The 14,275-nt window shown below is 63.0% G+C and overlaps 2 protein-coding genes across 2 annotated transcripts; both read left to right on the forward strand.

Annotated features, from left to right (window-relative positions):
• Window positions 1-195: 195 nt before the first annotated feature.
• Akap17a (A-kinase anchoring protein 17A) lies at window positions 196-8,374 on the forward strand. Its single transcript, XM_076922162.1, has 6 exons — window positions 196-325; window positions 2,991-3,169; window positions 3,245-3,904; window positions 4,873-5,021; window positions 6,197-6,440; window positions 7,405-8,374. Exons 2-6 carry the CDS (start codon window positions 2,996-2,998, stop codon window positions 8,149-8,151), a joined length of 1,974 nt encoding a protein of 657 aa, XP_076778277.1. The 5' UTR covers window positions 196-325; window positions 2,991-2,995; the 3' UTR covers window positions 8,152-8,374.
• A 143-nt stretch (window positions 8,375-8,517) lies between these two features.
• Window positions 8,518-14,156, forward strand: Asmt (acetylserotonin O-methyltransferase). The gene is made up of 8 exons (XM_076922152.1): window positions 8,518-9,024; window positions 9,302-9,461; window positions 10,897-11,026; window positions 11,518-11,589; window positions 11,671-11,789; window positions 11,936-12,067; window positions 13,247-13,369; window positions 13,597-14,156. The coding sequence occupies exons 1-8, from the start codon at window positions 8,965-8,967 to the stop codon at window positions 13,806-13,808; spliced, it is 1,008 nt and encodes a 335-aa protein (XP_076778267.1). The 5' UTR covers window positions 8,518-8,964; the 3' UTR covers window positions 13,809-14,156.
• The last annotated feature ends 119 nt before the right edge of the window (window positions 14,157-14,275 follow it).

The following is a 14,275-nucleotide window of genomic DNA, read 5'->3' on the forward strand; positions in this document are numbered from 1 at the left end:
GGTTCTGACGTCACCGGAGCGCGCCGGGGTCGCGCGCCGACGCCCCCGGTCCCTGGAAGCCGCTTCCGGCGGGAGCCGCGTCCGCTTCCGCCCCGCAGGGTCAGAGGTGAGCGCGACCGGAAGTGCCCTCAGGAAGCCGGAAGCGGCGCCGCGTGTTTGGGCGGAAACGCCGCCGCCGCTGTTCCGCAGGCGCGGCCCCGCCCTCCCGGAAGCGGAAGTGCGTCACAGAAGCCCGCGGCGGCGGCGGCGGCGGCGGGGACACAGCGCGGGGTCGGGCGGCGGCGGCGGCGGCGCGGACGGACGCGGGGGGCGGGGCTTAGCGACGGTGAGCCGAGGCCACGCCCACCCGGGCCGCGCGGATCCGGTTCCATCCGGTTCCGTCCGGGTTCGCGGCTCCCGCGGCTCCGACCTGAGGCCGCGGCGGGAACGAGGCGCCCGCGGAGACATGGCGGCGGGGGCGGGGCCAGCGGGGGGCGGGGGCGGGGCGGGGCGTTGGCGGGGGGCGGGGCCAGCGCGGGGGCGGGGCCGGCGGGAATCCCGGTCGGTTTTTACCGTTACTGAGATGCCATCGGCCTGTGGGCGGGGCTTAGCCAACGTCCTGTGACGTCAGTGTGGGAGGAGCCAGGCCGACTGAGTGACGTGGGCGGGGCCGGGCCGTGTGGGCGGAGTCAGGGCAAATCCCCCTCTATTTACAGTTACTGAGTGGGTGGGGTTTATGTGTGGGGCGGGGCTGTGACGTGAGGGTGGGAGGGGCCGGGTCGAGGGAGTGGGCGGGGCCAGGCCGCTGTGGGCGGGGTCAGAGCAAATCCCCCTCTATTTACAGTTCCTGAGTGGGTGGGGTTTATGTGTGGGGCGGGGCTGTGACGTGAGGGTGGGAGGGGCCGGGCCGAGGGAGTGGGCGGGGCCAAGCCGCTGTGGGCGGGGTCAGGGATCCCAGTCTGTATTTACAGTAACCTTTGTGCTGTATTATAGTACATATTATAATATATGCTAATCATGCAAATCAGGTCCTTTCAGCCCCTCTCCCTGTGCTGTATTATAGTATATATTATAATATATGCTAATCATGCAAATCAGGTCCTTTCAGCCCCTCTCCCTGTGCTGTGTTATAGTATATATTATAATATATGCTAATCATGCAAATCAGGTCCTTTCACCCCCTCTCCCTGTGCTGTATTATAGTATATATTATAATATATGCTAATCATGCAAATCAGGTCCTTTCAGCCCCTCTCCCTGTGCTGTATTATAGTATATATTATAATATATGCTAATCATGCAAATCAGGTCCTTTCAGCCCCTCTCCCTGTGCTGTGTTATAGTATATATTATAATATATGCTAATCATGCAAATCAGGTCCTTTCAGCCCCCTCTCCCTGTGCTGTGTTATAGTATATATTATAATATATGCTAATCATGCAAATCAGGTCCTTTCTGCCCCTCTCCCTGTGCTGTATGATAGTATATATTATAATATATGCTAATCATGCAAATCAGGTCCTTTCACCCCCTCTCCCTGTGCTGTGTTATAGTATATATTATAATATATGCTAATCATGCAAATCACGTCCTTTCAGCCCCTCTCCCTGTGCTGTATGATAGTATATATTATAATATATGCTAATCATGCAAATCACGTCCTTTCAGCCCCTCTCCCTGTGCTGTATGATAGTATATATTATAATATATGCTAATCATGCAAATCACGTCCTTTCACCCCTTTAGCCCCAGTTCCCTCTGCTGTATTATAATTTATGCTAATTCATGCAATCCAGGTGCTTTCTGCCCCCTCCTTTGGCCAGAGCTGTATTGTAATTTATGCTAATTTATGAGAAGCACTTTTTCCAGCCCCTTCTTTGTCCTGAGCTGTATTCTAATTCATGCTAATTTATTCAAATCAGGACATTTTAGCCTCACCCTCATCTCTGAGCTGCTCTGAGACTTGTGCTAATTTATGCAAATCAGACGACAGCCTGGATGCTTCTGGGCGGTGCTCAGGCTGTGGGCGTGGCCTTGGTGTGTTAATCATCGCAGCCCCGCCCACCACCTTTCCCTTCCTGTGTCCTGCTGTGGTTTTATGCTAATGAGCCGCACTGGATTATGATGAATTATGTAAATGAACGTCCCCAGCCCTCCCGTTTCCCCCAGCTGTATTCTAATCTATGTAAATTTATGCTAATGAGACCAGGCTCAGCCTCAGGCCTGCAGTGTGGGCGTGGCCTTGTCTGTAATATTAATATGCTAATGATGGCCACGCCCACAAACACATCCTTAGCCTCTCTCGTCCGTGTCATATGCAAATCCATGCTAATGACCCGCGCAGGTTGTGCAGGTGCTGAGGCTCCTCCTGCTCATGCTGATTTATGCAAATGAGCCCAGGCCAACCTACGTCACTCTATGTGCAGTGATGTCATTGTGGGCGTGGCCTGAGTGATGTGGAGGTGTGTGGGCGTGGTTTTAAGTTACTGGGTGTGGTTGCGGTGATGTCATCGTGGGCGTGGCCTGGATGGTCGGATGATGTGGGCGTGGCCTGAGAGTGACAACACTGCACTCCGACCCCCACCTCAACCCCGCCCCCGACCTGTGTCCCCGCCCCCGACCTCACACCCCAACCCGTGACATCATACTCCGCGTCCTGACGTGTAACCCCGCCCCCTGACGTCATACCCTGCTTTCTGACGTCAGACCCCGCCCCCTGACCTCAGACCCCAACCCTTGATGTCATACCCTGCTTTCTGATGTCAAACCCCGCCCCCTGACGTCATACCCCAACCCGTGACCTCAGACCCCACCCCCTGACCTCAGGCCCCAACCCCTGACCTCAGACCCCAACCCCTGACATATAACCCCGCCCCCTGACCTCATGCCCCGCCCCGTGACCTTACACCCCGACCTCTGACATCACACCTCAACCTCTGACTTCATGCCCCGCCCCCCGACGTCACACCCCGACCTCTGACCTCACCGCCCCCCTTCCCCGCCCCCGCAGGCGCCATGTCGGCGGCCACCATCGTGCACGACACGTCGGAGGCGGTGGCCCTGTGCCCGGCGCTCGGCCTGTACCTGAAGCCGATCACGCGGATGACGATCTCGGTGTCGCTGCCGCCGCTGCGGACGCCGGGGAAGTCGATCTCCAACTGGGAGGTGATGGAGCGGCTGAAGGGCATGGTGGGCGGGGCCGGGGGCGGGGCGTCGCCGCCGGGGGGCGGGGCGTCGGGGGCGGGGGCGGGGGGCGGGGCGGAGGGGGGCGGGGCCCCGGCGGCGGCCTTCTCGGCCCTGCGCATCGCCAAGAGCACCCTGGACTTCATCCGCTTCGAGGGCGAGGTCGAGAACCGGGCGCTGGTGCGGGCGGCGCTGGCCCGGCTGGACGGCAAGACCATCAAGCTCAGCGGCTTCGCCGACGCCCTGCGGGTCCGCGCCGCCGAGGCCCGCGACGGCCACGCCCACCGACGCGAGCGGGACGGCGGGGGCGACGCCCACGGGGCCGCCGGGGAGGACGCGGGCGACACCATCCACCTGGAGGGGCTGCCCTGCCGCTGGTTCGCGCCCCGCGACGCCGGCTCCGCCCCCGGGGGCGGGGCCCCGGGCCCCACTTCCGGTCCCGGGGGCGGGACTTCCTGCGCGGCGGCGGCGGCGGCGGAGCGTCCGAGCGAGGCCCTGCTGCGCCAGGCCTTCCGGGCGTTCGGCGACATCCGGCACGTGGACATCCCCATGCTCGACCCCTACCGCGGCGACGCGGGCGGGCGCGGCTTCCACACCTTCAGCTTCGGCGGGCACCTCCACTTCGAGGCCTTCGTGCAGTACCGCGAGCTCGCGGCGTCCGCCCGCGCCGTGGCCGCCCTGCGCGGCATGAAGCTCATGTTCAAGGGCGAGGACGGCAAGGCCGTGGCCTGCAACATCAAGGTGGGCGGGGGCGGGGTGGGCGGGGCCTCGGGGGCGGGGTCTGGGACGTCACGGTGAGGGGGCGGTGCCTCGGGGGCGGGTCTGTGAGGTCAAAGTGGGTGGGCGGGGCCTCATGGGGGCGGGTCTGTGACATCACGGTGAGGGGGTGGGGCCTCGGGGTGGTTGGGGTTGAGGTGGACACTCGGATGGTGACTTTTCTGGTCATGGAGGGCGGGGTCTGGGACGTCACGGTGGGTGGGCGGGGCCTCGGGGGCGGGTCTGTGAGGTCAAAGTGGGTGGGCGGGGCCTCATGGGGCGGAGCCTGGGACGTCACGGTGGGTGGGTGGGAACTCGGGGGCGGGTCTGTGACATCAGGGTGACTGGGCGGGGCCTGGGGGGCGGAGTCTGTGATGTCGGGGGGGTGGGAGACGCCTCGGGGGCGGGGTCTGGGACCTTGGGGTGGGTGAAGTTGAGGTGGAGCCTCAGATGGTGATCTTTTGGGTCGTGGAGGGCGGGGTCTCTGATGTCACAGTGGGCGGGGCCTGGGGGGCGGAGTCTGTGATGTCGGGTGGGGTGGCAGACGCCTCGGGGGCGGGGTCTGTGACGTCAGGGTGGGTGCGGTTTGGATGACGTCACTGCGAGTGACGTCGGTTGAGAGGTTTGCATGATGTCGTTCAGATGACGTCATCCAGGACGACATCATAGTGAATGAAGTCACTGTGGGCGATGTCATCGGGTCGTGGAGGGCGGGGTCTGTGACGTCACGGTGGGCGGGGCCACAGTCAGTTTTTACCACTCACGGTCGTCCCCCTGCCTCACACACTCAGATGTTATCACTCACGGTCGTCCCCCTGCGTCACACATATAGTCATCGTCACTCACGGTCGTCCCCCTGCCTCACACGCTCAGTCGTCGTCACTCACGGTCGTCCCCCTGCCTCACACGCTCAGTCGTCGTCACTCACGGTCGTCCCCCTGCGCCGCCCCCAGGTCTCGTTCGACGCCACGAAGCACCTGAGCGAGGCCTCGATCCGGCGCCGGCAGCTGGAGCGGCAGAAGCTGCAGGAGCTCGAGCTGCAGCGCGAGGAGCAGAAGCGGCGCGAGAAGGAGGCGGAGGAGCGGGCGCGGGCGGAGGAGCGGTGAGGGCGGGGCAGGGGCGGGGGCGGGGTCGGAGGAGTGGTGAGGGCGGGGGCGGGGCACGGGGCGGAGTCACGGCTGGGCGCGGTCGTAGGACCAGTGAGGGCAGGGCCGGGCCAGGGGCGGGGTCACGGCTGGGGGCGGGGTCACAGTGGGGGCGGGGTCATGGCTGGGGGCGGAGTCACCACAAAGGTCATGTGTGGTCACAGTGGGGGCGGGGTCACAGTGGGGGCGGGGTCATGGCTGGGGGCGGAGTCACCACAAAGGTCATGTGGGGTCACAGTGGGGGCGGGGTCACAGTGGGGGCGGGGTCATGGCTGGGGGCGGGGTCACAGCTGGGGGCGGGGTCACAGTGGGGGCGGAGTCATCACAAAGGTCATGTGGGGTCACAGCGGGGGCGGAGTCGGCACGGTGGGGGGCGGGAGGTGCGAGAACTCACTCGGGATGACGTTGTCTGGGAGATGACATCACCGGCGATGACGTCACCGGCGATGACGTCACCTTACACGATGTCGCGTGAGAAGACGGTTTTCTGACGCCGTCGCTTTAAATGTCGTGACGACGTCGTCGGCGCGATGTCGCTCGGATGAGGTCGTGCGGACGACGTCACCCGGATGATGTCGCTCGGGAAGCTGTCGGTGACGACGTCACCTGGACGACGGTGATGTCACCCGGGACGACGTCGCTCGGGATGACGTCATAGCGAACGACGTCGCTGGGGACGTTTGGATGACGTCGTTCGGATGACGTCGTTCGGGACGACGTCATAGTGAATGATGTCGCTGTGGGTGATGATGTCGCTGTGAATGACGTCATCCTCCGTGACGTCGTCCCGATGAGGTCGCTCTCTACGATGTCGTCCTGATGACGTCACTCTGGATGACGTCACCGTCTTACGTCACACACGATTACATCACCCGGTGACGTCGTCCTGATGACATCACTGGGTGACGTCACTGTGTGAGCTGGAAACAGGAAGTGAATGAAATACACGGGGAGTGGGTGTGAACTGGACAGGAAGTGGGCGTTTCCAGGGCCCCAGACAGGAAGTGGGTGTGAACTGGACAGGAAGTGGGTGTGAAGCGGACAGGAAGTGGGCGTTTCCAGGGCCCCAGACAGGAAGTGAACCCCGAGTGCGACCCCCGACCCCGACCTCACCGCGGCCCCGCCCCCACAGGAAGCAGCGCGAGGCGGAGGAGCAGGAACGCGCCCGTCGCCGGGAGGAGCGGCTGCGCCGCCGCGAGCAGAGGCGGAGCCGACGCCGCGAGGAGAAGCAGAGGGCGGAGCAGAGGGCGGAGCAGAGGGCGGAGCAGCGGCGGCGCCGGGCGGAGCGGGCGCGGGGGGAGCAGCGCAGACTCGCACTCGCCCAGCGCCACCTGCAGTCGCTGCGGCTCGTGGGGGCCCTGCTGGGCCGCGCGGAGGTGGGCGGGGCCGGGGGCGGGGCCAGGGGCGGGGCCAGGGTGGGCGGGGCTGAGGGTCACAGGAAGTGGGTGTGAGTCAGGGACCGAGGACAGGAAGTTAGTGTGAAGCGAACAGGAAGTGGGTGTGGCCTGCAACCCGACAGGAAGTGGGCTTGAAGTAGACAGGAAGTGGGTGTGTCTCAGCAGTTACACACAGGAAGTGGCTCTAAAACAGACAGGAAGTGAACGTGAAGCGCAGGAAGTGGGCGTGTCTCTTGACCCGAACAGGAAGTTGTCATTTCCTGTGCTCCAGACAGGAAGTGGCTGTGTCTAACCCACAGACAGGAAGTAGATGTAAAGCACAGGAAGTGGGCGTGTCCTTCATCACAGGTGGTCATTTCCTGTGCTCCAGACAGGAAGTGGGCGTGTCTAACCCACTGAGAACAGGAAGTAGGTCCAAAGCACACAGGAAGTGACCTTGAAATACAGGAAGTGGGTCTCAGGTTGGAGACAGGAAGTGGTCATTTCTCTCGCACCCCAGACAGGAAGTGAGTGTCAGATACACAGGAAATGGCCACAAAGCAGACAGGAAATGGTCTCATTATCCCGCCCCACACAGGAAGTGGGCGGGTCTAACCCATTAGAAACAGGAAACTGGCCCAACGCCCACAGGAAGTGAGCCTGAACCAGACAGGAAGTGGGTACAAAACAGGAAGTCAGTCTATGCATTGTCCCAGACAGGAAGTTGGCCTGAGATAGACAGGAAGTAGCCTTGGAACAGACAGGAAGTGAGGTTGAGATAAACAGGAAGTGGGCCTGAGACAGGAAGTGAGCCTGAAGCAGACAGGAAGTGGGCCTGAGATAGACAGGAAGTGGGGTTAAGACAGACAGGAAGTGGGCTTCAGACAGGAAGTGGGGTTGAGACAGACAGGAAGTGGGCCTGAGACAGGAAGTGGGCCGACCGTGACCCCGCCCCCGCCCCCAGGCCGCCCGCCGCCGCGAGCGCGCGCAGAGCGAGGAGCGACGGCGCCGCGCGTGGGAGGCCGAGCGCCGGCGGCTGCAGGAGGCGGAGCTTCGCCGCGTGGAGGAGGAGAAGCGCCGGGCGCTGGGGCTGCAGCGTCGGGAGCGCGAGCTCCGCCAGCGCCTGGTGTCGCTGCTGCTCGCCCGCCGGCCCGGCCCCGCCCCCGACGACGACCCGCTGCGGCCCGTGCTCGACGCGCTCAGGGGCGTGGCCCGGGGGCGCCCGGGCGGGGGCGGCGACTCCGCGGAGGCAGGAAGTGATGTCACGCCCGCCGGGGGCGGCTCGGGCGCGGCAGGAAGTGACGTCGGCGCGACAGGAAGCGACGCGGGCGGGACAGGAAGTGACCCGGGACCCCCCGGGAAGCCGCCCGGCGCGACAGGAAGTGACGTCGTGGGGACAGGAAGCGGCCCGGGGGCGGGGAAGGAGCGCGCGGGCCCCGCCCAGGTCCTCGCCTGCATCACCGACAACGCCCCGCCCAAGGCCACGCCCACCTCGCACGGCGGGGGCGGCGACGCGCGGCCGCGCTCCGAGCGCGACAAGTGCAACCGGGAGCCGGGCTCGGGGGCGGAGCCTGAGCGCGAGGAGCCCCGCCCACCCCGCGAGCGCGAACGGCGCCGCCCCGACCGCGAGGACCGGAAGCGCGGGCGGCGTCACCGCGAGGGCCGGGATCGGTCACGCTCGCCCCGGCACCGCCCGGCCTGGGACCGGTAAAATGGCCGCCGGGGGCGGGGCCGCGGCCTGGGACACGCCCACCCCGGACACTGAGAGACAGGAAGTGACGCGCAGGAAGTCCCGCCTCCTGGTTGCTGGGACTCGGGGACTTGAGGGCGGCCATCTTGGGTAGTGGGGTCGGGGTTGGGGGGGTTGGGGGCGGGGCCTGCGATGACACGTGCGCTGGGGGCGGAGCCACGTGGAATAAAACCTGTGATTTGGAAACCGAGTCGGCCATGTTGTGGGGGCGGGACAGGAAATGACCTCAGTGGGCGGGGCTTCCTGTGACCCGGGCGGCTCAGCTCAGTGACATCACTGGGGGCCGGGGCTGCCGGGTCCCTGACACAGGAAGTGATGTCACCATCTCCACATAGAACAGGAAGTGGGTCCCTGGGAGGAAGTGACATCATCACAATATCAGACACAGGAAGTGAGGTCGCCCTCGGGTGGAAAGAGGAAGTGACGTCAGCCCCTTGGTGGACAGGAAGTGAGGTCGCCCTGAGCTCAGAAACAACAGGTGACGTCATCAGTTAATGACAGGAAGTGACGTCACCCGAGTCAGGACAGGAAGTGATGTCGTCACTTGGAGGGGACAGTGAGGTCGCTGAGTTCACACACAGGAAGTGAGGTCGCCCCGAGGGCGGGGACAGGAAGTGACGTCACCCGAGGGCAGACACAGGAAGTGACGTCACCCGAGGGCAGACACAGGAAGTGACGTCACCCCCGAGGGCGGGGCCGCGGCCGCCCTGATCCGGATCAGCCCAGGGCGACGTCACCGGCTCAGCCCGGATTTGCCCGGCTGCAGCGGACAAGATGGCCGACCGGGGCTTCGGGGTCGTCATGGAGCTGGCGCAGGGGTTCATGGCCTCGCAGGTGACGCTCGCGGTCGTCCCCCTGCCTCAGATTCACACTCACTGTCATCCCCCTGCCTCAGATTCACACTCACTGTCGTCCCCCTGCCTCAGATTCACACTCACTGTCATCCCCCTGCCTCAGATTCACACTCACTGTTGTCCCCCTGCCTCAGATTCACACTCACTGTCATCCCCCTGCCTCATATTCACTGTCATCCCCCTGCCTCAGACTCACCGTCATCCCCCTGCCTCACACAGTCCCTTGGCCCCGCCCCTGACCCCGGCCCCGCCCCCAGGTTCTGTTCGCGGCCCTGGAGTTGGGCGTCTTCGACGCCGCTGCCCGGGGTCCGACCGACGCCGACGCCGTCGCCCGCGAGTCGGGTCTGAGCCCCCGGGGGACGCGGCTGCTGATGGACGCGTGCGCGCGGCTCGGGCTGCTGAGGGCGGGGCCGGACGGTGAGGGCGGGGCCGGGGGCGGGGCCGGGGCGTGTGAGGCAGGGGGACGACTGTGAGTGTGAGGCAGGGGAATGGCTGTGAGTGTCTTTGTGAGGCAGGGGGACGACTGTGAGTGAGTTTGTGAGGCAGAGGGACGACTGTGAGTGAGTTTGTGAGGCAGGGGGATGACTGCTACTGATGGGGACTGAGCGTCTGAGGCAGGAGGACGACCGTGAGTGTCCTTGACTGAGGAACTGAGAGGCAGGGGGATGACCGCGAGTGAAAACAAGCTAAGAAGACACACGGGGAAAGCTACCGCAGGGGGATGACCACCACCGAGGCCTGAAAACAACAGTCATGATGGTGGAAAAAACAGAGAGAGCTACGGCAGGGGGACGACGGTGAGTGAGGATGACTGGCTGAGGCTGGGGGACGACCACGAGTGAGTCCAAGTAACAGAGTGAGCGTGTGAGGCAGGGGGATGAGCTTGAGTGACAACGACGGAGGGTCTGAGGCAGGGGGACGACTGAGTATAAGTGACTGAACAGCATGAGGCAGGGGGACAACTGTGAATATAAATGACTGAGTGTCTGAGGCAGGGGGACGACTGTGAGTGACAACAACTGAGCATGTGAGGCAGGGGGATGACTGAGTATCAATGAGTCAGCAGCGTCTGAGGCAGGGGGACGACCGCGACTCAGTGTCTGAGGCAGGGGGATGACCGCGAGTGACAACTGTGAGTGTGTGAGGCAGGGGGACGACTTGTGTCTGTGGCTGAGGCAGGAGGACGACCGCAGGCATCGGTGACTGACAGCATGAGGCAGGGGGATGACTGTGAATACAAACGACTGAGCAGCGTCTGAGGCAGGAGGACAACCATGAGTGACAACAACTGAGTGTGTGAGGCAGGGGGACGACCACGAGTAACTGAGGCTGAGGAATGACTGAGCAGCGTCTGAGGCAGGGGGTTGACTGTGAGTGATGACTGTGAGCGTCTGAGGCAGGAGGACAACCATAAGTGACAACAACTGAGGGTCTGAGGCAGGGGGACGACCGCGACTCAGTGTCTGACACAGGGGGATGATTGCAAGTGACAACTGAGGGTCTGAGGCAGGGGGACGACTTGTGTCTGTGGCTGAGGCAGGAGGATGACCGCAGGCATTGGTGACTGACAGCATGAGGCAGGGGGATGACTGTGAGTGTCTGAGGCAGGGGGACGACCATGAGTGACAACAACTGAGGGTCTGAGGCAGGGGGACGACCACGAGTGACAACTGAGTGTGTGAGGCAGGGGATTGACCACGAGTAACTGAGGCTGAGGGACGACTGAGCAGCGTCTGAGGCAGGGGGTTGACTGTGAGTGATGACTGTGAGCGTGTGAGGCAGGGGGACGACCGCGAGTGGCCGCCCAGGCCCCGCCCTCCCGCCCGCCCGTCACCCCGGCCCCGCCCCGCAGGCTCCTTCACCAACACCGCGCTGTCGTCCGCCTTCCTGGTGAGCGGCAGCCCCCTGTCTCAGCGCTGCACGCTGCTCTACCTCGCGGGCACCACCTACCGCTGCTGGGGGCACCTGGCCGACGGCGTCAGGTGGGCGGGGCCGGGGCGGGGCCGGGGGCGGGGTCACACCCGGGGTCGTCCCCCTGCCTCAGACTCGGCCATCCGCACTCACATTCATCCCCCTGCCTCAGACTCATCCACAATCACAGTCGTCCCCCTGCGTCAGACTCGGCCATCCGCACTCACAGTCGTCCCCCTGCCTCAGACTCATCCACACTCACTGTCATCCCCCTGCCTCAGACTCACTCATCTGCACTCACAGTCATCCCCCTGCCTCAGACTCATCCACAATCACAGTCGTCCCCCTGCCTCAGACTCATTCACACTCAGACTCATCCACAATCACAGTCATCCTTCTGCCTCAGACTCATCCACACTCACAGTCATCCCCCTGCCTCAGACTCACTCATCCACACTCACAGTCGTCCCCCTGCCTCACACACACAGGTTTGAGCTCGGGGTTGGGGGTTGGAATCGGGGTCACGGGGTCAGGGTCACGTGACCGGGCCCCGCCCACACAGGGAGGGGCGGAGCCAGTACGCGAGGGCCGTGGGCGTGGCCGCCGAGGACGACCCGTTCGCCGCCATCTACAGGTGAGGGGTGGGTGGGACCGGGAGGCCCCGCCCCGTGATGTCATCGGCCCCGCCCCGTGACGTCATCGGCCCCGCCCCCAGGACCGAGGCCGAGCGCTCGCTGTTCACGCGGGGCCTGCAGGAGACGTGGAGCCTGTGCGGGGGGCGTGTCCTCACGACCTTCGACCTCGCGGCCTTCGGGGTCATCTGCGACGTGGGCGGTGAGCGGGACAGGAAGTGACGTCACGGGGGCGGGAAGTGAAGTCACAGGGACAGGAAGTGGCCCCGGGGTGCAGGAAGTGACCTCACAGAGGGCACAGGAAGTGACCCGGGCACAGGAAGTGACCTCACAGGCCGTGACCCGCAGGCGGGGCCGGGGCGCTGGCGCAGGAGGCCGCCCGTCTCTACCCCGGCAGCGCCGTCTCCGTCTTCGACCTCCCGGACGTCGTCGCGGCCGCGCAGGAGGAGGGGGCGGGGCCGGGCGTCAGCTTCCTGGGAGGTGAGCGGGGGCGGGGCCGGTGACGTCATCGTGGGCGGGGCCGTGATGTCATCGCGGGCGGGGCTTCACAGCCTGTGATGTCACCGCATATGCTAATTTATGTTAATTTATGTTAATCACAAGTGGCCTTGTCGACCATTCGTCCTCCCTCATTAATATGCTAATTTATTTAAAAAGCCCGCAGACCATTGTTGCTGCTGTTTCCGGGTCTGGGTGATAATTTATGCTAATTTATGCTAATGAGCGGCCGATGGTTGTCTGGCAAGCCCCGCCCACGCGGGTTTATGCAAATGTTCTCGAGCTCATTTATGCAAAACAGAAACCAGTCATGACAGTTGTCAGACTCTATGCTAATCTGTGCTGCTGTATGTTAATGAGGGCTCAGCCGGCCACACCCACAATCATGACATGGTCATCAACATGCTAATTTATGCAAAAAACCCGACAGAGCCACTTTGATCTGGTTTCTTCGCCTCAGTTATGATTTATGCTAATTTATGCTAATGAAGGATGTCCATGGCGATGTGCAGGCCGCGCCCTCATTAATATGCTAATTTATGCAAAGAAACCGTAAAGCCTCCTGAAATCCTTGAGGAAGTCGCTGCAAATCCAAGGTCCATGGCTTAGTTTATGGTAATTTATGCAGCTTTATGATAATGAGCTAATGAGCCCGGCTCCTGGCGGGCCCCGCCCATCGTTTATGAAGATTTTACCTCATGAATATGCTAAAACATGGAAAGAAAAGTGAGCAGCTCAGGATTTCCCAGCAGCTTCATACTTTATGCTAATCTGAGAATAAAATTCATAATTTATGGTAATGAGCTGCTTCATCTACATACGTGCCCCTTAAATATGCTAATTTATGCCAAAGAGGAGTTAGAATTTCCTGGGCTGCACTGTAACCCGTGCTAGTCGTAATGAAATCTATGCTCATTTATGCTAATGAGCCAAATGCAGCCTAGACCTGCTCATTAGCTATGCTAATTTATGGAAAACCTCCAACATCACTGAGTCTGCAGTGATGATTTGCATAAATCTGCATCACCTCACACCCCGTGATCTATGCTGATCTATCTGACCTAAGCTGATGCCTCCTAATTTATGCTAATTAATGCTAATTTATGGTGATTTATGCTAATTTATGGTGATTTGTGCTAATTTATGCTGATTCATGCGCAGGCGACTTCTTCCGGTCCCGCCTCCCCCGCGCCGACCTCTTCGTCCTCGCCCGCGTCCTGCACGACTGGGGCGACGCCGACTGCGTGCGGCTCCTGCGGCGTCTGCGACGGGCGCTGCGGCCAGGTGTGGGCGGGGCCTCGGGGGTCAGATGGGGTCACTGAGGTCACACAGGGGTCACGGGGGTCGGGTGGGGTCACACAGGGTCGCGGGCACTTCATGGGTCGCGAGGTCACGATGGGGTCGCCAGGGGTCGGGTGGGCTCAGCTCCGGGGTCAAAGGTCAGGCAGGGGTCAGGGGTCACGCGGGGGTCTCTGGGGTCGCGCGGGGGTCACAGGTCCCCCCCCCCGCAGGCGGGGCGGTGCTGCTGGTGGAGGCGGTGCTGACCCCGGGGGGGGCGGGGCCTCTGCGGACGCTGCTGCTGTCGCTGACGATGCTGCTGCAGACGCGCGGCCGCGAGCGCACGGGGGCCGAGTACCGCGACATGGCCGCCCGGGCCGGACTCGACCGGTTCCGCCTGCGGCGCCCGGGGGGGCCCTACGACGCCATGATGGTCCGCAGGTGAGGCGGGGGGCGGGGACAGGAAGTGATGTCAGCCAGACAGGAAGTGACCCCGGGGGCGGGAAGTGAGGGGGCGGTGACGTCACCGGGGCTGGAGGTGGTGTTTGTGGACAGGAAGTGACGTCACAGGGACAGGAAGTGACGTCACAGGGACAGGAAACAGCCCCAGGACACAGGAAGTGATGTCATAGCCTGAGAGTGACACGCACAGGCAGGAAATGACATCGTGGACACAGAGCTTGGGTACAGGAAGTGACATCATGGTCCCGCCCCACACAGGAAGTGACGTCGCACACCCAGCCTCAGCGTGGATGGGCCAGGAAGCAACCTCACAACGCACAGGAAGTGACGTCATCGCCGGCCCCGCCCCCAGCGCGGAATCAATAAACGTCTGGAATCGACCGAGTGTCCGTCAATCACGAGGCCCCGCCCACCGCGGCTCAGACAGGAAGTGCGGGGTCACAACCGGGA

Source organism: Arvicanthis niloticus, chromosome Y (genome assembly GCF_011762505.2).
Source record: "Arvicanthis niloticus isolate mArvNil1 chromosome Y, mArvNil1.pat.X, whole genome shotgun sequence".
NCBI lineage: Eukaryota > Metazoa > Chordata > Mammalia > Rodentia > Muridae > Arvicanthis > Arvicanthis niloticus.